Source organism: Oryx dammah, unplaced genomic scaffold, assembly GCF_014754425.2.
Source record: "Oryx dammah isolate SB20612 unplaced genomic scaffold, SCBI_Odam_1.1 HiC_scaffold_15, whole genome shotgun sequence".
NCBI lineage: Eukaryota > Metazoa > Chordata > Mammalia > Artiodactyla > Bovidae > Oryx > Oryx dammah.
The window spans coordinates 30546885-30568031 of NW_024070199.1; the positions used below are offsets into that span (position 1 = coordinate 30546885).

At 46.5% G+C, this 21147-nt stretch overlaps 1 protein-coding gene across 3 annotated transcripts in view; it reads right to left on the minus strand.

Moving 5' to 3' along the window:
- Positions 1–21147, minus strand: part of ETS1 (ETS proto-oncogene 1, transcription factor) — a 141595-nt gene that overhangs the window by 23542 nt on the left and 96906 nt on the right. For all 3 annotated transcript variants that reach the window (XM_040255652.1, XM_040255654.1, XM_040255653.1), the window contains 5 exons: positions 14571–14690; positions 12140–12340; positions 8387–8464; positions 7007–7255; positions 2180–2440 (listed from right to left, as the gene is read on the minus strand). In XM_040255652.1, the coding sequence (XP_040111586.1) occupies positions 2180–2440; positions 7007–7255; positions 8387–8464; positions 12140–12340; positions 14571–14690 (909 nt within the window). The remainder of the gene's footprint in view (positions 1–2179; positions 2441–7006; positions 7256–8386; positions 8465–12139; positions 12341–14570; positions 14691–21147) is intronic.

Genomic DNA, 21147 nt, shown 5'->3' on the forward strand with positions numbered 1-21147 from the left:
AAAATGATGAAAACTGTTAAAGGAGAAGAATTATGATCATGCCTGCTGACAGTGGTCATGGTAGAGACTATGTCAGAGGGAATTAGGCAAGACCTTTAATAAGGAGAAGCTACATTGAGGATTTGGTCCTGGAAGTCAGGGTGGCAGGGGGAGGAGAGGTGGTAGCGAACACTTGGGCAAATGACAGCACTTGCATCACAAGAAGAGAGGCAAACACAGCCACTCAGAGATGCCTGCCACCTCCACAGCCCAAATTCACTTCACAGCTACCTCTGCCTCTCCCCCTCCTAACTACGCAATCTTTTCCTCCTCCTCCATCAGTGTACGCAACTGGAGTCCAGTTCTCAAAATACCTAAGTGTTACTATAAGGGGTTTTCCAGGTGTCACAGGGGTAAAGAACCCGTCTGCCAATGCAGGAGATGCAAAAGATGCAGGTTCGATCCCTGGGTCGGGAAGATCCCCTGGAGAAGGAAATGATGGCCCACTCCAGTATTCTTGGCTGGAAAATCCCATGGGCAGAGGCGCTTGGCAGGCTACAAGTCCATGGGGTCGCAAAGAGTCGGACACAACTGAGTACACACAGCACTCTCATACATTCTGAAATACACTTTACATACTTTCTGTATTCCAAATGGCATTAATAGAAAGGCACAAACTTTCTACTGTCTGCTGCCCAGAGGGAAGGGACTGACCCCCTTGCAGAACAGCGATTTCCCACCTACTCGTGATGCTCAAGCAAGGACTTGGGGAATATTGTAGAAAGAAAAAAGTAGGTGACTATTAAGCTCCTTTCTGGCCCATGACTCTGTATATAGTTCTGGTTACTACTTCAAAATCCAAACATGCCTGCTGAGCACCTATGCATGCACTGAACTGCACAAGGAGCTGGAGGGATGCAACGTAAGGGACACAACCCTGATCCATGAAGGAGGAGGAACTTTTCCAAGCATGTGAGTTGTTCTCAAAGGTCAGCTGAGTATCCTTGAGTTTTCCCTCACACAAAAACAGGGATAGAGCTCTTAAGATCAGATAGACACCTCTCTAGAAATGCAGATTGAGGTGTCTGTCTTCATCCACACAAAGGGTCTTCACATGGTGACCCGCCCAGGGTGGATAAATTGCAAGAGGCCAAGACCACCGCTGCGCATTCGAAGCTTAAAACAAGCTCCACTCACAACACAATTTCTGAATTTCAGAAAACACTACGATCTTACAGGCTTCCCTGGTGGCTCTGCCGTAAAGAATCTGCCTGCAATGCGGGAGCTGCAGGAGATGTGGGTTTGATCCCTGGGTCAGGAAGAGCCCCTGAAGGAGGGCACAGCAACCCACTCCGGTATTCCTGCCTGGAGAATCCCATGGACAGAGGGGCCAGGTGGGCTACAGTCCATGGGTTGCAAAGTGCTGGACTGAAGAGATTGAGCAGGCACAATTTTACAGAAAAGATCTGATCATTAATATATTCCCACTCCTCGCGTAGATCTCAGATACACTCTTCAAACCTTCCCAAGGTTACACAGCCTCTGTGCCCCACCTCGCTTGGACAATGAATTCAGATTCTTGGACTAGATTCTCAATCAAAGCCTAAGCTCTCAACATACACCTTCCTTTCTCTTTTGTTCAACATGACTACAACTTTCACTCCTGGGGGAAAAAAGGCAATAATAAAGCTCAGTGAGAAGAAAGGTGTCCTCTAAAGGCCAGGATCTAGCCTGAGTGTAGGTGCCTGAGGGCACTTTTCCCATTTCCACTCCTGCCTGATAATGAGGATTCTACTGCCAGTGAGTCCAGGGAGTAGACCCATTCAGTGATGGCTTTCAGCAACGCTGCTGCTGGCTCTGTGTTCAAAGAGCCCTCCAAGAGCAGATAAGAAGCAGCCCCTTGATGCTAGGCTGGGAAGGCAGAATTTCCAGAAGTACCGGCTCGACAGAATTCCCTTCCCCCTAGTTACAGATTCAAAATATCAGTTTTCCTACCACTCTTGGAAAGAATCCCTTGAAACAGAATGATACGATTTGCTTCCAAAACCCAATGGCTATCTGCAGAGTGGCCTGAGAGGCTAACCCAACCTCTCAAGAGTCTACTTGTCCCCTAGAAAGGGGGTAACCTTAGGGGCTGGGGACAGCACAGAAGTGTCCAGGGAGCCCACCCCAGAGGGCGGAAGGAGGCCAGGCGTCCTACCTGTGTAGCCTGCCAGGGCCGCAGCAGGAATGACGGGCTTGTCCTTATTGAGGTCAGCGCGGTCACGCACATAGTCCTTGAAGGTGCCCTTGGGCTTGTGGTTGGACAAGGCGGCTGGATAGTCCTCGGAGTCGAAGCTGTCGTAGGAGGGGACACGCTGCAGGCTGTTGAAAGACGACTGGCTGCTCCAGGACTGGGTGAGGCGGTCACAGCTGTCGTAGCTCTCTATGCTCTCGAAGGAGTCCTGGCCCCCGAGCTTACCTGGAGGTGGAGGAGGAGGAGGCGGGAGGAGGGCGGGGAGGAGGGATGGGAAGAGACACTGTGAAACCCTCTCGGTGAGGATGTGCAGGAGGGATACAGAGAGGGAGCGGCCGGCGGGGATGGAGGTGCGTGCATCTGCTCCGGGGAAGAGGGGCTGCCTGGACCCAGCCTGAGAGCCCCCGCATGGTCCGGTCTTGCTCCAGAGCCCCTAGGGCCAGGACTCAGAGCCGGGTGTTGCTACTCATCTCTGCTAGGGGGAGACAGCAGTGTCTGGAACAACGAGAATTCCACAACCAGAAACCTACAGGCTGAGAAACACGTCTGTTATGACGAGATTTCTGGCCAATGAGTTAGACCCAATGAGTGGATGAAGAAATCTGAGCTGCATCAGGCTCAACTCACCCTCTGCCCTAACTCAAGCCAGGGAGATGATTTCAAAAGGCCCCATTTGGCAAAATATTTTGGTCATAAGAAAAAAAAATTCCATTACACTAGGAGAGAATTGACCTTCCTTGACCTTGGAACTAAAACACTATTTTTTAGCCTTTTTTCCAAACACTCTTTGAAATGTACATCGTACCGCCTCTATGCCTTCTCAAATAGAAAAAGAAGTCACGAGATGTTTTTTTTGCCAGGAGGTTAAAAAAGAAAACATTATCATTCTTCTAAATAGAAATCCATATTCTTTACCGAGCACTATCTGTACTTGAAATTTGTGCTTTATTAGGGAAACGAAGGCAATTAAAAAAAAAACAACAAAGAAGTTGATTAAAGAGTTAAGGTCCGTAGCAATGGCAGAAATCCTTTACTCTGTGAGTTGCTTAAGGCATTCTTAACTGACCACAAGATCATGCAAGTTCATTAATTTTCCAAACCAGGTTATAAACAGCTGCTATGATTGCATAATAGCTCCTAGAGAAATTTCCATTGGCAAAAAATGCCATTTAAAAGGAGGCTGAAAACGGGGGGTGGGGGAAGGGACAAAAACAAATGCAGCTAACTGCTGAAAAGGCTCACAGGAATATGTCTTATGTTTTATTTCCAGATACTTTCCAGGCAACCTCAATTAAATCATGGGAGATTAAATGGCTGATTGAGTCCAGCAAAGTCAAGAGGCCAAAGGATGTGACAAATGTGCATGCAGAAATACCTGTGAGTCAAGGCTGGCTGGCCTACTCTGACGTTTAAACCCCAGAAGAAAGTTGGTATATACAAAGTACTGCTAGTAAGTTTCTGGTGTATCCTCCTCTTCACAACAGAGAAAATTTGTTAAGACAATGAAATTCAAATATTTAATTTTGGTGTCCAAACCAAAATTAAATATACAGTAATTAGGAAGGAAGATATATCGCTTCCAAAAAAGATTTTTAACCCCAGATAAAAGAAGTTAAATATGTAATTTTTGCATTATCTACTCTTGTAAATTTCCTGAGCCTCTTATCCCTTCCAACACTGCTTGGAACAAAAATACAGTTAGTTATCTGCTTCGTCTCATTCCTTCTTCCAACCACTCATTCAAAGAACGGCAATCCCCAGAAAGCCTTGGAGCTGTCGGCCCCATCTGCCAAGTCCACGGTCACATTTGCAACTTTTTATTATTATCATTATTATCATCTAGTTAATACTCTGTAACGACCTACATGGGAAAAGAATAAGAGTGGATGTATGTATATATAAACTGATTCTCTTTGCTGTACACCTGAAACTCACACAACATTATGAAACACTATACTCCCCAAAAATGTTGTAAATAAAAAAACTTTAAAAAGAAGGGACTGTCCCTTCCAGAAATTCACATTAAAAGTCTCAAGAAAACAGACCCCAACCAAGAACGCAGCAGCCTCTTTTCAACAGAACAGGAGATTTTGTGGCCTCCCATAAAAAGGTGTTTGCTCATTCCAGCTGTCCATCTTAAACATACCAAAAGCCTAAGAAAGAGTTTATATTTTCATGAGGAACACCCCACCAAGTCCCTTGCATTTACACTCAGAAGTCCCTGAGATGATTCCGTCAGTCATTTTTATACTGGGAGGGCGTGGAGACTAGAATTTCCACTCGCTGGACAGCTGAGGTTCCAAGGAACCCCAGTAAGCAGGGACACTGAACGAGGCTATAACCGCCCCCTGGCAGCCTCTCAAACATAAGCCAAATGCAACTCTGTTGAGAGCTGCGGTTTATAGCAGGAGGCTGCTTTCATTTCAGCTCTCTTTCACAATCCTAGAGCTGGGAACCTTCATTTACGGGTATTTTTCTCCCAAAATGGGTTGGTTCCAACTAGATGAGTCGCTCAGTTAGGCTACTGTGTTCAGGGGCGGGGAAGCTCATGTCCTCTAAGACATCCATCCATTGGCTGGCTTTCCTGAGAAACATCTCGGCAAGGTCCTTGCAAAGCTCCCTGACCCCACCACACAGACCTTGGGGCACCCAAAGCAAGAGGTGGGGGAGCCCCGTGGCAGCCCACTCAACAGACCAGCACAAAGAAGACAGCTCTCTGAGTCCAAGGAAGTGGAATAGAAACACTCTGTCTGCCCTAATGCAGTCTGGGAACACTGCGATTATTGTTCATCATCTTCAACTAACAGTGATGCTTTCAGTCTACCCCAACCCTGCCACGGCAGAGTCAATCACCCCGCTGGAATACGTCCTGTTTGCAGCACTTCTCACTCGTAAAAAAGCAACCGTGAACAAAACGGTCTGCCCCCAAGTTTGTGTGGTGAGATGCTTGGTGTGAGCAAAGGAGAACGAGGCCAGAGAGCAAGCCTTCCTGTTTCTCTGTGCAGTTCACCGTCTGGCCCACCATCATTCTTCTGGGGTCGCAGGAACCAAGAGAAGGAGAGAGAAGAGGCCAGTTACACAGAGCAAAGCCAGACGCAAGTGGAAAACAAACGGCAACAGTCCTGCCCAAAGTGACAGCACACTGGGCCCCCCTACCACACATGCATGTGCATGCACGTGGACAGCCTCACTGCACACTCACAGAAAACCCCGTGAGAAAGACAGGCATTCTGTTGCTATGACCCACCTGAGAAAAAAGCTACACATGTAAGTATTTAAATAGACCTGCATCCAAAAATAAAGAAGGGGAAGGTAAAGCTGGTCCCACCCATCCCCTTCTGTCTGAAACACAAACACCCCGTGGCCCTAAGGAGGGCAGATTACAGGCTCAGATTCTGCTGGGACTTTCCCTCCGCAGGCCTGCTGGGAGGAAGTGGGAGCCTGGACACTCGAAGGAGCTGACAGTGTGAGGGCCATGAGGCCGTGGCCTCAGGACAGGGAGCGGGGTCAGCACTGAGCAGACATCACTGCGAGGCCGGCCACTTGGAAAGACTTCCTCCTGCTCATTTCCTGTCTGTAACTCTTTCCAGTTTATCCATCAGAAGAGTCAAGCTAGTTCTCCTGTTGAGTGATCTGTAGCATCATTTCAAATATTTGGCAGAAAAGTAGATTATAGGACTGGCAAGAACCTGGGTAAGCTTCTGTATATTTGAATTAGAAAATTTCAGGACACTTAAACTCAATAATAATAATAATAATAATAATAATAATAATAATGTGTCACCTAACATTTCTGGGCTTCTGTTCCCTTTTCTCTGAAACCTAATTTACTCTCATTTTAGGAAGAGTTCTATAATATCTGAAATCATGTCTTACTTCTGTTTCATTTTGCATAAAAGGTAACATCCAGAATATTAAAAAAAAAAAATCAGCTAGTTCTTCTCCCATGAGCAAGTCTGTCTTTATACAGGACTGTCCTTCTATCAGAGCAAACAGTCTGGACAGGTCACTAGATGGGTTGTGTCTCTGAGTGTTTAGGTCCTGATCTTTAAAGTCGAGGGTATTTAACCTTTTTTGGCTTTGTAAGGTCAGTCAGCTCTGTTCAGAACCATGCAGTTCACTGTCAGTGAATATGTTACCTTTGTCCTAAGAGTCACGGCAGTGTGAGAGAGTATCTAGTTTTGGAAGCTTCTGGCCACCTCTTTCCCTGGTCCTCTAGCTAAATACACACTTAGACCACACTGCTGATGACTGGTTCCAAATAAGCTGTTGGTTAACCATCTTCTATCTTCCCAAACCAAAGAAGTCACAGGAGCTTGGGAAGCCCAGGCTGAGAAGCAGAGGTCATCAGACACCAAGCCAGGAGGGGCAGTCCGACTCGGGAATATTCAAACACCAGGACGACGTGGAGATCAATTCTCTCCGGGAGGGTTCTCAGAATCATTTTTATGTGACTGTGTCCTCCTTAAGCAAAATCCTCTCAAGGAAAATAAAGCACGCATGCACCTAAAATTATTATCTGGTCAAATATCGTACCTAACTAAGAAATGCGACTGGTCTTCCTGCCGGATTTCAATTCCACCGTGAATTCACAGTCTCAGTCATCATGAAAGCCTCGGCTAAGACTTCATGATACAAAGTTCTTAACAGCTAGACATTTTAAGACGGAAAAGCAAAAACTCAGGAATGCCCGTGGCTAAGAGTGAGAAGGAAAAAAAAAAAAAAAGGAACCTAGGAAACGCACCAAGCAAGGCAATTCTTAGAAACTTCTAGAGCAGAAATGTGACCTACCACGACTGGCCCTCCCCATGCACATGTTATCTGGGGTCACCACTTCTTGTTTGATGGCAAAGTAGTCTGTCTGCAAGGCGTCCGTCTGCAGAGGGTCCCGGAGGATGACCGAGGGGTAGTCGTTCTCATATTTGAGGGAGAGGAGCTCCTCCGAGCTGATGGGATGGAGAGTCTGGTAGGACTCTGTGATGAAGCTGGGCTCGGAGAACTCCGAGGGAGGAACGCACTGGGCGTGCTCAATACCATAGCCTGGAAACAGAGTGTGTGATTGGAGAGAGGAGAGGTGAGTACCGAAAACAGGCTGTTCCCTCCCCATTTACAACGGCCCCATGACGTTAACCAAGCTAACTACCTCAGGGAATAAAAGACAAATACTTGAAGTCAAAAGGGCCTGGGTTTTCAATCTTGCTCCACTACTTAAGGGCCATGGCCCTTGACAGGCACTTCCCTTTTCTGACTGAATTCTCTCCTCTCTAAAATAGGGATGATGGCAATCTTCCCCAGGGCATTGTGACGAAGATCCAAGGACAGCACACAACCAACCTTTCTAGCACACAATAAACTCACTGTTGTTGTGAGTATACAGATCATAAAATAAAGTAAAACGATAAAGGTAAAACAAACCTATTTAAGATACCCTTTGAAAGCAAAGCCATCAGATAAGCACAGCCCTACACTAATTCTGTTCCTCTGGCCATTCCTGCAACCTGGTGAGGGATCAGGCACCAGGAGGACAAGGCTTTCTGCTCAGAGACAGAACCCGAAGCTGCAGGGCATGACCTGAAGGAAAGATTTCAAAGGGAATGCTGTTGCACGTACTAGCAAAAAGGAAAGAACAAGATCAAAATCCCTGACCTGAACCTCTGTTGGCCACCACATGGCCCAGGGTCAAACAGGACCACTGGAGAGAAGCAAATAGCAGTTTCTCTGTGACTATCTGTCACGCTGAGGATATCAGCGAGACCCCAGTGTAGAAGCACGCAGGTGAGTAAAACGTGCAAGAGGTTGAAACCTTGTGCTTTGCAGGAATAACAAAGCAAATAAGCAAGTGTCTACATGTTTTCTAAGATTTTTTTTTTAAATATGGGCCATTTTTCAAGACTTTATTGAATTTGTTAGAATATTTCTTCTGCTTTATGTTTTGGTTTTCTGGCCACGAGGCACATGGCATCTTAGCTTCCCAACCGGGGATCAAACCTGCACCCCCTGCATTGGATGGTGATGAAGTCCCAGGGAAGTCCCCAAGAGTCTACATGTCCGAAGCTATTATTTTCTGTAGAACTGCCAGGCAGGAGCCTGAGATGGCCTAGGACAGGGTTCCTTTCCTAAGTTCCCATCACAGTGAGCAGGAAGAGAGAAGAGGAGCCAAAAGGAACTTACTAATGAAGTAATCCGAGGTATAGCGGGACTCTGGGTAGGAAGGGTTGACTCCATTAACTTGGTATGGCTTCACATCCTCTGCAACAGACCAGGAAGGAAGGGAACAAAGAGGTCAGCATGTGAGCAGTGCTGAGCAGAAGAGGACCCTGGAGGCGAGGACCACAGTGATCTCAGTCCCGCTGAGAGAAAATCTGCATGTTCCCTAACTGAGCTAGTGTCTGAGCCTCCCCTGACTGGACCCTTGTCTACGGATGAGCTCACCAAAGTATGGCTAAGTTTATGATTTCAGTAGCTGGAAAAGGGGATTTAATATCTTGGAAAGCACGCCCATGAGTAATCTCAAAGGGCTGGGAAGGCATCCACCCTCTTTCTGATGCATGCGTGTGCCGCCAGCCTCCAGAGCTTGAAGACATCTTGTTGTTGTTGTTTAGTTGCTCAGTCGTGTCGGACTCTTTGCGACCCCATGGACTGGAGCCAGTCAAGCTCTTCTGTCCATGGAATTTCCCAGGCAAGAATAATGGAGTGGGTTGCCATTTCTTTCTCCAGTGGATCTTCCTGACACCTTGGGAGTTTACCAAAATCAGTCGCCAACATTCAAACAGATCAGGTCCAAAGTTTTTCAGAAACATAGGACAATCTTTTTAGGCAGGAAGATTTTTATTATTTTCTTATTATTCTTACTGCTATTTATTTCTAGCCATGCTGTACCGCACGGGGGATCTCAGTTCCCTAACCAGGGATTGGACCCCTGCCCCCTGCACCAGAAGTGTGGAGTCCCAACTATTGAACCACCAGGGAAGTGCAAGCAGGTAGACTTCAGAGCCTCCACTTCTTCCAGCAGATATCTGGTGTTTGGTGTTTTTTCCGTTGCCCTCAGATTTCAAGTTCAGGCCCAGGTAAGACACTAGTAAGGTGATTCTACTCGGTGAAATATGACAGAAGAGCCACATAACCAAAGTTCTGTCCTGGTGCCAAGCTCTATAGGAATGAGAGTAGAATGCAGATGAAGGTAACCAAGCAGAGAAACTTCTCCACTGAACCAAAGTGAACTTGTAGATCCCCTAATGACCTTGGAATCTGGTGGTAGCCCGACTACTGTATGCAACAGTCGGATTACATTTCACTGTAAGAATCAGACATAGACAGAGGGGGCTGGTTTGGGTTTTTCCTCAGGTATTTGATAGCTTGTTGGGAGCAGAGACTGCTGGGAAAACAAGTTCATGCCTGCACAGAAAAACAGTTCCCAGCTGAGATAAAATGATTAAACTCTGCTTCAGCAGCTTATCAGATTGAAACATCCCCTGTACCTTTGGCCTGCCACCCCACCCAGAACAGCTATGTTTTTTTCAGCACTGGGTTGCCTTACTTTAATCACAGAACAAAAGCTGTAGCCTCAATACAAACATCACACTCAGCTCTTGGAGGATCTGAAGAAGCACAGTCCTCCGTCTCCCTTGAAAATGGGTGAGATGTTCTCAAGCTCACTCCATTACTCGTCATTCTCCTAAATTCATTAGTATGATCCCTCTGCAGGAAGGTAAACAGCCGATTCACTGGAAAAGACCCTGATGCTGGGAGAGATTGAAGGCAGAAGGAGGAGACGACAGAGGATGAGACAGTTGGATGGTTTCACCGATTCAATGGACATGAACTTGGGCAAGCTCTGGGAGATGGTGAGGGGCAGGGAGACCTGGCATGCTGCAGTCCATGGGGTCACAAAGAGTCGGACGTCACTTGGTGGCTGAATAACAACAAAGCCAGAAGCTCCCCACCATGAGTCCATATCACTACACAAAGAACACAGGACGGGAAGTTTGGCTGGAAAGACCCCAGTGTAAGGAAACAAGTGATGGTGAGGAACCACCTGACCTGTCCTTGTTTTACAGACAAGGACTCTCTCTAAGAGGACATGCCCTTCCTGTGTCCCACGGTTGCTTTGAGAATCCAAACAGACTGGTTCACAGTGCAAACTTTTCTGTCTATTCATCCCATTAATTTTTGAGAGTTTGATATTGAAACTCCAACTAAAAATCTTAATGTATCTACTTAAAAAATAATTATGTAGTGGAGCTATATGTACTTTTGTTCTATATTTTCCAAAACTCCTGTAAATGCGTTATCATAATTTCACAACTTAAAAAAAGGAAAACTTATTTCCAAGCCTTTGGGAAACAAGGAAATGCTGTAGAGATGAGTTGTAACCGATCAGAGCCGACTGACACTGTAGACCATCTGGCTGCCTGGGGTGCTGACGAGAGGGATACGGGGCTTTGGCAGCATGTATCTGGGTGACACGGTCTGATAGAGTCCACTGCCGTGTTTATAAGCCAATGCTTGCATCCTGCTCTGAGCGTGCCGTATCCTTTCCCTCTATAAACAGGCGCTCACGTCAACACGTTATGAGTGGTTTGTGTGCAGTTATACCGAGATCACGGCGTGGCTTCGGGGAAGCCGGTACCGCCACCCAGCAGTCCTGGGCCAGATTCACCTACTTCTCAATTCTGCTTATTTATTTATTTTTCAGCTATAGCTGAGGAGAAAGGGGGAGAGAAAAAAAAGTAACACTTCTGTGCCCAGAGGAGTCTAATTTGGGTCTCTCCTGGGCATTGCAGAATGGAAAATATCCTTCAACAAAGGAAGGTATTATATGGAATAAAAAAGTGCTAAGCCTGAGCTCTGCTCCCTGCCTCCCGCGTCTGCACCAGGGGTTGGAGCTGGTGACCACAGGGAAAGGGTGGGCCTGGGTCAGAGAGGGCAACGGGCTTCTAGGCTTACAGTCAGCTGGAGGGCACTGCTGACTGCTGGTAACTGCAATTTATTTTAAGAAGAAATTCAGAAAAATAAGCGCAAAAACACCCAAGTTTGCCGCCTGCTGCTGTTTCTATACTCAGCCCGGACTGTGGTGCATGAGTCACTCGATCCAAAAAGGTTGGAAGAGGCTGGTAGGAGAGGCCATGTCATTACAAGGTTGCAACACGACGTCCCGACATAACCCCAGCTTCTGCTTCAGATGGAAAAGGTGTACCTCGCGACTGCAATTCCAGTCCCGTTAGTGGGCAGAGAAGACTGCTTATTAAGAAGCTCTGAAACACTGAGCTTGGATGTGGCCATGGGTCAAGGGGGTGTGTTTCACGATTGCCAAAAAAAAGAAAGAAAGAAAGAAAGGAAAGAAATACTCTTTTGCTAGTTGTGGGCACTGCTTGTTCAAGCAGTATATAAGTTTAAGATAGGGACTGAGATTAGAACTTTGCAAACCAAGAAGCTTTAGGAGGTAAAGATGAAAAGTGGAGCCATACATATATACACTAACATATGTAAATAGATAGCCAATGGGAATTTGCTATAGGATTCTGGGAACTCAAACTGGGGCTCTGGAATAATCAAAGGGGTGGGAATGGGCAGGAGGTGGGAGGGAGACACAAAAGGGAGGGGACATGTGTACACCTAGGGTTAATTCATGTTGATGTGTGACAAAAATCAAACCAATATTGTAAACCAAGAATCAACCAATTAAAAATAAACAAACATTTTTTAAAAAGGTGGAGTATCCAGTACATAGAAGAAAAAGAAACTAATGCTTATGGAGCACCTGCTCCCTACTGGGCACCATACGGCACGTCTCTGCAGACCGTATGTGCTGTGGCTGGACACCCAGATGACGACCTCGATGTGGCATCCCGCTCCCCAGTCGACTCTGGAAGCTGCTCGTGCAGGCCCCACCTCCCTCACCCCACCCCGTCCTCAGGCATTTACCTTTCTGCAGGATCTCCAGGTGTTCCCACAAGATGTCCCCAACGAAGTCTGGGGCCAGCTCGAGAAAGCAGTCTTTCCCCAGCGCGCAGAGGGCTGCCCCGTTCATACAGAACTTCTGGAAGTCCACACCCTTCAGGCTGAACTCATTGACAGCCCACATCACCCAGTCCCGAACGTGGGTCTCTGTCCACTGCCGGGGGTCTGCAGGGAGAGATCAGATGATGTCCCAGCAGATCAGGGTCTCAACTCTTCCCCGAGCCTCGGAGACTACACAAAAGCACCTGACCTTCGCTGAGACATTCTCAGATTCACGGAATGAGGAAGGCCTAATGGAGTATCTTCCATAACCCTCCTCCCTGCATCCAGGTCAGCCCCATCTTGTCCCTCCCACCAGTTAGCTGATCACTGCCATCAGCCAAAAAGTAACAAAGAGTATTCTCCACCCATGGAACCTTCCAACAGGTTCCAAGAGTCTCCTCTCTCACTGCCTTAATTCCATCAGACTTTATTAAAGCCTGGGACCAGGGAACAAATGACTCCTTTAACGGCAATAATGACAAAGTCAAGTGTGCTCTGGACGTTGCACTCACCTCTCCCTGCACTTACTCATGTAATTTACTTGCGGCCATTATGCTTAATTATTCTTATCTTAGTTAATGATGGTTAGTATAGTTGTCCTTGCATATCCAATGTGATTGGTTTCAGGACTCCCCCAGATACCAAAATCTGGGGAGATGCATGTTCCCTTATATACACAAAAGGGTGGGGCACACTCAGACCTCTGTGTATGTGGGTTCTCACATCCCCAGATTCAGCCAACAGAATCGGATCTGTGGTTGTCTGAATCTGCCAATATGGAACCCTTGAATGAGGAGGGCCAACTATAGTAATCACAGCAATCAGGAGCAGTACGCCATTCAAGTAATACTTAGTAGTAACATTATTGTGTGTGTGTCAGTCTGACTGCTCAGTCGTGTCCAGCTGTTTGCTATCCCATGAACTATAGCCCACCAGGGTCCTCTGCCCATGGGATTTCCCAGGCAAGAATACTGGAGTAGGTAGCCATTTCCTTCTCCAAGGGATCTTCTCAACCCAGGGACTGAACCCGGGTCTCTTGCATTGCAGGCAGATTCTTTACCACTGAGCCACCAGGGAAGCCCAACAATGATATTAGGTACCTGTATTATACCAGACAACCTGCAAAATAAATACATAAGACAGGCCCTGCATTGAGGAGCCATGAAGAACAGACGCTACATAACCTTCATGTGCGGGCCTGGTTTAACATGACTACACCAGCTCACGGCACTGACCGAGCTCAGGTGATGGCAGGGTGTGGTGCCTACAGCCCACCTCCTACCTCCTCTCAGGTCATCCCCTTCAGTCTAGAAGATGACTTTATAAGATGATGGAAAAGTGGATGGTCAGAACTCACTTTATTCTGCTTTATGACTGGGCTCTGCTGTCAGCGGACGTTTGTGGAAAAGCAGAGTATATGAAAAGGTAGCCAGATTCATTCATGGAATCTCCCTGAGGCCTGCGTCTGGCAGGGTGGCAGCCGCTCGCTCCTGCAGCAGTAGCATTGACTGGGTGCAAAGGCAGCCTCTATTTTTCTTACTCAATAGAAACGTGTTCCTTCTGCTCTCAGTTGCTCGGGAAATGCCGCTTGGTCAAGGCTTAAGTCTTCCCCAGTCATTTTTCCTTTCTGACCACTCAAGTCACTTCCCTTTACATTCCCGAATACCCTTTCAGAGGAGAATGCGTGTGTGCTAAGTCGCTTCAGTTGTGTCTGACTCTTTGCAGACTGACTCTGCAGACCAGAGCCCGCCGGGCTTCTCTGTCCATGGGATTCTCCAAGACAAGAATACTGGAGTGGGTTGCCATACCCTCCTCCGACCCAGGGATGTCTCCTGCATTGGCAAGCACGTTCTCTACCACTAGCAGCACCTGGAATGCCCTCAGAGGAGAATACCCAAGTATAAACACATTTCACCAAAGGACGTGTCAAAGAGTAAATCCCAGAACTGTAGCTCATGGAGTTCATCTAATGGCAGCCCAGAATGACACCAAGACCATGCCTTCCAAACTTGTCTGTACAACAGAGTCACTTGAGCTTTACAATTACTGATGCTACAGGCAATTGTGACTTAACTGGTCTGGGATCTGGCCTGGACTGTGGAATTTTCTGAAGATCCACTGTTTAATGTTTGAACAAGTTTGGGCACCACTGCCCTAAGACCAAGATGGCAGGGACAAGCCTGGAAGATGAGGGAGCATCAGCATGTGTCTACACTTGTTCCAACAGACGTCTGTCCCAATCTGTGGCTGCTGATTGAGGGTGGTGAGTAAGTCTATCTCCACCAACAGGTGAGGAAACCAACTATAACTCAAAGTCTGGTCCATCCTCTCTCCTTCCAACTACAAAACCTACCTTTTGGAATTCCCAGACGTTGCTGCTCTTTAGAGAAACCACTGAAAGTAGCTTTCAAGGCTTGAGACATCATTTCTTTGCTGCTAGGAGTTAAGAGCGGGACATCTGCACATTCCATATCTGCAAGGCAAAAAATATCATATGAATACAAACAAAAATGAAAAAGGTGATGGATGTCAGCTAGACTGATGGTGGTGATCGTTCTGCAATATACACAAATATCAAATCATTATGCTGTGCACCTGAAAGTAATAAATACATGTCAGTTATACCTCAATTTTAAAAATGAAACTAAATAGGTAATTAACCACCCATAAAATATAATAGAGCATGAATGGGCTGAAGGAGGCAAGCTGAGAAATAACTGTAGTAGCATCATCACCAGGGCAGGTAAAATTTGGGGGGCTTTCCATAGTGTGGTAGGGTCTGTAAAAAAAATAAAAATTCCCGACTCTTGCCTTGAATGTCTGTATCTCTGACAAAATATGTCAATTATTTCTGAATAGCTCTACCAGTTCCCCATAGCCTCTATTCATCCTTCACATTCACTGAGAATATTAATGTTTCTGCACACTTGCTGTTACCTCTGAAAAGGAAATAACAGCATTCATTCAATAAGTAATTATTTAGCCCTTGCTACATGCAAGAGATTAGAGAAAGAACCGTGAACAAGACAGAAATGATTCCCACCCTGATGGAGCTGGGTATCAGGTTCCAGCAGGGAAATCAGTTAGTAAAAATCTATTTGCACAATTAAACTTCAAATACAACGTCAACAAGGGCTTCACAGGAGTAGGAAATGAAGTGTTAACCTATAACAGAGCGTCCTATAGGTCTGGAGCAATCAGCAAAAGCCTCCTTCAGAAGACAGATGTTTGATCTGAGATCTGAAGGATAGAGGATACAGGAGTTTAAGGAAATTACTCCAGACCAGTGGTTCTCAACGTGTGGTCCCCAGACCAGCCATATCAGCATCGCCTGGGAATTCAGCCCCACCCAGACCTCCTGAATTACCACCTCTGAGGGGGTGGAGCCCAGAAATTCATTTTCAACACAGAATCCAGGTAACCCTTATGAGCACTGATATTAGAGGACTGATATCCTAAGTGAAGGGACCAGCATAGCTGAAGATTCTGAGACAGGCAAAGAGGAGAACCTCGGTTGCTTTAGTATCAAAACGGTCAGTGCAGCTGTGGCGCAGTGACTGGGGGACAGCAGCTCGAGAGGAGGCTGAAAAGGTAAGGAAGGAGGGTGTGCAGGAATTTATAACAGTATCCTAAGTAAGACAGAAAGGTACTGAGGGTTGCGTGCAGAGGAATGATATGATTATATTCTGTCTGAAGAAGATCACCTTGCAGTAATTGTTCTTTTTTTTTTTTTTCCCTGTCTCACTATACAGCACGTGGGATCTTAGTTTCCCAACCAGGGACTGAACCTGCTCCCCATGCACTGGAAGTACAGAGTCTTGATCACTGGACCACCAGGGAACTCCCTATGGTAATTCTAGTTTTCATTTTTCAAGGAGCTGCCATCCTGTTTTCCTCACAGTGGCTGTTATGATTTTACCCCACCACAGTGCACATCGGGCTTCCCAGGCGGTCCGGTGGGCGGTAAAGAAGCCACCTACCAGTGCAGGAGACGCAAGAGTTACAGGTTCAATCCCTGGGTTTGGAAGACTCCCTGGAGGAGGAAATGACAACCCATTCCAGTATTCTTGCCTGGAGAATTCCATGCACAAAGGAGCCTGGCAGTCCATGGGGTCCATGGGGTCAGAGAGAGTCGGACACGACTGAGCGACTAAGCAACAATCCAGCGCACAACAGTTCCACCTCCTGCCAGCCCTCAGCAGCCAGTGTACACACCTAGTGGTATCACACAGTAGCTGTGATGTGCGTCTCCTTAATGACTAGTGGTGTTGAGCATCTTTCCATCCGCTTACTGGCCATTTGTGTATCTTCTTTGGAGAAATGTCTATTCAAACATTTTGATCATTTTTAATGGAGTTATTTGCCTTTTTTTGTCGAGTTTTAGGCGTTCTCTATATCCCTCGTAACTCAGTCAGTAAAGAATCTGCCTTCAGTGAAGGAGACTCAAGTTCAATACCTGGGTGAGAAAGATCCCCTGGAGATGGAAATGGCAACCCACTCCAGTATTTTTGTCTAGAGAATCCCATGGACAGAGGAGGTTGCAGGAGTCAGATACAACTCAGCGACTAAACCACCATACACCTAGAAAAGGTGACAGCAGAGTCTTGAAGAGATATTTGTATACCTATGTTCACAGCAGCATTATTCACAAGAACTAAAATGTGGAGGCAGTCAGCTGTCCATCAACAGATGAAAGGATAAGCAAAATGCACCAATAGTGTATACATATGATACAATATGATTCCACCTTAGAAAGGAAGGAAATTCTAACACACATTGCAACATGGATGAGACTTCCCATTATGGTAAATGAAATAAGTCAGTCGTGAAAAAGACAGACTATATGAGGTACAAATTTATAGAGTCAGCAAGTAGACTGATTGATGGCTGCCAGGGCCTGGAAGGAGGAGGGAATGGGGTGGAGGGTGGGGAGAGTTGTGTCTTGGGAACAGAGTTTCAGTTCTATGGATGAAAACAGTTCTGGAGGTGGATGGTGGTGATGGCAACATTAAGTCAGTTAGTTAAGTCGCTTGGTCAGTCGTGTCCGACTCTTTGCGACCCCATGGACTGTAGCCCACCAGGCTCCTCCATCCATGGGATTCTCCAGGCAAGAATACTAGTTGCCATTTCCTTCTCCAGGGGATCCTGACCCAGGGATCGAATCCAGGTCTCCCACACTGCAGGCAGACGCTTTAACCTCTGAGCCACCAGGGATGGCAACATGGATGTATTTAATTCCACTAAACTGGAATTTGGGCTTCCCTGATGACGTTAAGTGGTAAAGAACCCAGCTGCCAATGCAAGAGATGTAACAGACATGGGTTTGATCCCTTGGTCAGAAGATCCCCTGGAAGAGGGCCTGCAACCCACTTTAGCCTTCTCGCCTGGAGAATGCCATGGTCAGAGGAGCCTGGCGGGCTCTAGTCCGTGGGGTATCAAAGAATCAGACACAAATGAAGTGACTTAGCATGCACCCACAAACTATAACTTAAAAATGGTTGAGTTGGTTTAAGTTTTATGTTATATTCATTTTTACCACAATTGTTAAAAATGGGGAAAAAAAACTCGTTTTTAGCCGCCCCGTATGGTTTAGGAGGTACTTCTGAATGGGTGAAGGAAGACTTGTTAAAAAAAGCTCTTGCATTAGTTGCGGTGAGAGATGATGGTGGGCTTTGCCTAGGAAGGTGGCTCTGCAGAAAAAATTCAAGTGGGCAGATGTGAGGTGCAGAGAGGAGACAACAGCGATAAACCTGATTTATGCAGGTGGTGCAGAAGAGTGAGATACCAACATCTGTAGAGTCACAAAGGGGTCCTCTGCCACCGTTGCATGTACCTCCATCTCTGCCGTATCCAATCCCTCCTGTACTTGCAGACCATGTTCAAAGCCAAGACATGTAGCTATGGTTCAAGTTAAAAGTCCTCCAAATCCACCTCAGGCACAATTTCCAACAAAAAGTGAAAAAGAAATGACTTGAGAATTCCTACGAGCTGTCCTGTGACCTTTAGACATCAATGCACTTCACTGCAGTCATTTCCAGAAGCCCTCCTACTGCCCCACGTTTCATGTGAAACAGACATAAAATGGCTGAGTTCCAGGCAGGGCCACTGAGAAGTTCCTCCACCAGCCATCTCTAAAACCTGTCTGGTTAAAAAGTTCCCAATGGGCTAAGTCACTTCAGCCATGTCTTTGCGACCCCATGGACTGTAGCCCACCAAGCTCCTCTGTCCATGGGATTCTCCAGGCAAGAATACTGGAGGGGTTGCCATGCCCTCCTCCAGGGGATCCTCCCCATCCAGGGATCGAACCTGTGACTCTTAGGTCTCCTGCACTGGCAAGCAAGTTCTTTGCCACTAGAGCCACCTGGGAAGTCCAAAAGTTCCCTGAATATACACAATGTGTTATTGGCTGGATAAATGGAAACATAAAGGAGGGACAAAAAAAATGACAACTGATGACCTCTGAAAAAAGAAGCAAGTCTACTGCTTCTGAATGTCAAAATGAATGGAAATTGTGAGGTGAGAAAAAAGGGCAGGCAGCACTTTCCCATAGTTTGCTCTGAGCCAGGCTGTCAGGAAACCGCCCAGTGTCAGCCCTGTTGCCCTGGAAGAACGGGAGGGTTCACAGCCGCGGTTCTCCCAGGCCCTGCACCAAGGGGGATCTGAAGTTCCAGGGAGTAGAGAGTTTGGGTTGCTTTGGGCCATGCCCAAAAAAACCTAGTGGAAAAATCAACATGCCTCCAGGAAGACTGACAAAATGATGGAAAATCCCAGATTGTTACAGGGGGAAAAGTGGGGGGAGGGGATAAAATGTTGATTACATAACATCCAGCCCTTTGAACAATGGAGTAATCATCAAATGAGTCACTAAGAAAGACATTAGTGCCTCCCCGAGTCCCTACTCTCCTCACCCCAGAACAGCTATGGGACAGGCCAGGAAGTCTCCCCTCAAGAGTGGAAGTCAGTTTGATTCAGAGAAAAGGACTCTTTATTTAACCAAGAGTATGGCTTCTGACCAAAACACAGGAGTCAATCAACAAAGACTGGATGAATTCAGTGTCTTCCGAATATGAATCGACTCTCCTTGCCTTCGCCCCCATCCAACACGAATTCATGAACTTGAACTGTGTGGGTTCTGTTGTGTGTGTCTGTTCATGCCACTCAATTTATAACTCGATGAAAAGGATTCTACGGATGGCAGAAACTGGCCAGGACAGCACATGTGGAAGATGAGAGCCAAGCCAAATGGATGGGCAGTGATGATTCTGTGAACTGCAACTGAAGGATGAGACTGGCGAGAAGGCCCCAAGCAACTTCTAAACAGGAAAGCCTGGGCAGTCAGATGCCAGTATGATGTGCACGCCTCTAGGCTGACAACACCCCACACAGGTTTCTGCTTCCTGTCTGGGAGCTGGCACTTCTGGATTCTGGCTTAATTCTCTCCAAGGGAAGCAGCTGGACTTACTTGTGCCTGCCCACCTCAATGCCATCTTCAAAAGCCTGATCTACATGCCATCAGCTGCAGCTGCATGGCACTCAAGGGCTGCGCCCCTGGGTGGGGATTCAAAGTGCTAGATCTCTTGAAAAGGTGCTCACAGCCCAGCTAGGGAAAGTCAACCCCACACATTCGGGACATCTGCACTTGATGAGCTCGGAGGAAGGTGCATCACTGTCCATGGGCCCAAAGGACTCAAGACAGGAATGTCAGAACTTCTTAGAAGTGTAGAATTTGGGGTTAAGAAAAAAATCTAAACTCCTCTGTAAGGGAATGGACAATCAGGCAGGATTGCACTTTTCAGTAGCACAGGGGTTCCATTTAAATGATGATGAATAATCACATTCAAAAGTGGATATTAATATAAAATATTAAACTCTTATCATGTAGAATATGAATGCAAAAAAGTCCTCTATGTTGCTCATTTATGTCTGTGCCAGTTCTGTCAATGATAATCATCAACAATAAAGAAATCATTACAGGTGGAGAAGGTGACATGGTTTAGCCCAAGCAGGCACCTCTGTTATGCTTACCATACTTTGTCTCATTACCTATTACAATACATTTGCATTAGGCACCAAAAATATTTCTAATGTTTGCAATAGCACCCAGAAAGTAGTCGAGGCTCCACAGAAGTTAACTAAATGCATTTTATGGACAAGTACTAAAATTGCCTCTGTGCTGATAATTGTAATTGTGGTGGTTATTGTTTAGTCACTCACTAAGTTGTGTTTGACTGTTTGCGACCTCATGGCCTGTAGGCCACCAGGCTCCTCTGTCCGTGGGATTTCCCAGGCAAGAATACTGGACCGGGCTGACATTTCCTTCTCCGGGGGATCTTCCTAACCCAAGGATCAAACTCCTGTCCCTTGAATTGGCAGGCGGACTCTTTACCACTAAGTCACCAGGGAAGCCCAATAACTGCAATGTGTTAGTTGCTTAGTTGTGTCCAACTCTTTGCAACCCCATGGGCTACAGCCTGCCAGGCTTTTCTGTCCATGGAATTCTCCAAGCAAGAATACTGGAGTGGGTCGCCATCTCCTTCTCCAATGGCAAAATCTTAAATTGCAATAACACATTTGTCTCAAAATGTTAAATGCTTGACCTGGAAATACATATAGTAAGATGATACAGTGGAAACTCTAAATACTCTTATGAAACAACCATATTACAAGTATATTAGATTTCTGCTGTTTTTCAGTCACTAAGTTGTGTCCGACTCTGCAAGTCCATGGACTGCAGGCCAGGCTTCCCTGTCCTACATAGTCTCCTGGAATTTGCTCAAATTCATGTACATTGAGGCGATGATGCCATCCAACCATCTGTCACCTCCTTCTCCTCCTGTCCTTGATCTTTCTCAGCATCAAGGTCTTTTCCAATGAGCCCGCTCTTCACATTAGGTGGCCAAAATATTGGAGCTTCAGCTTCTGTTCTTCCA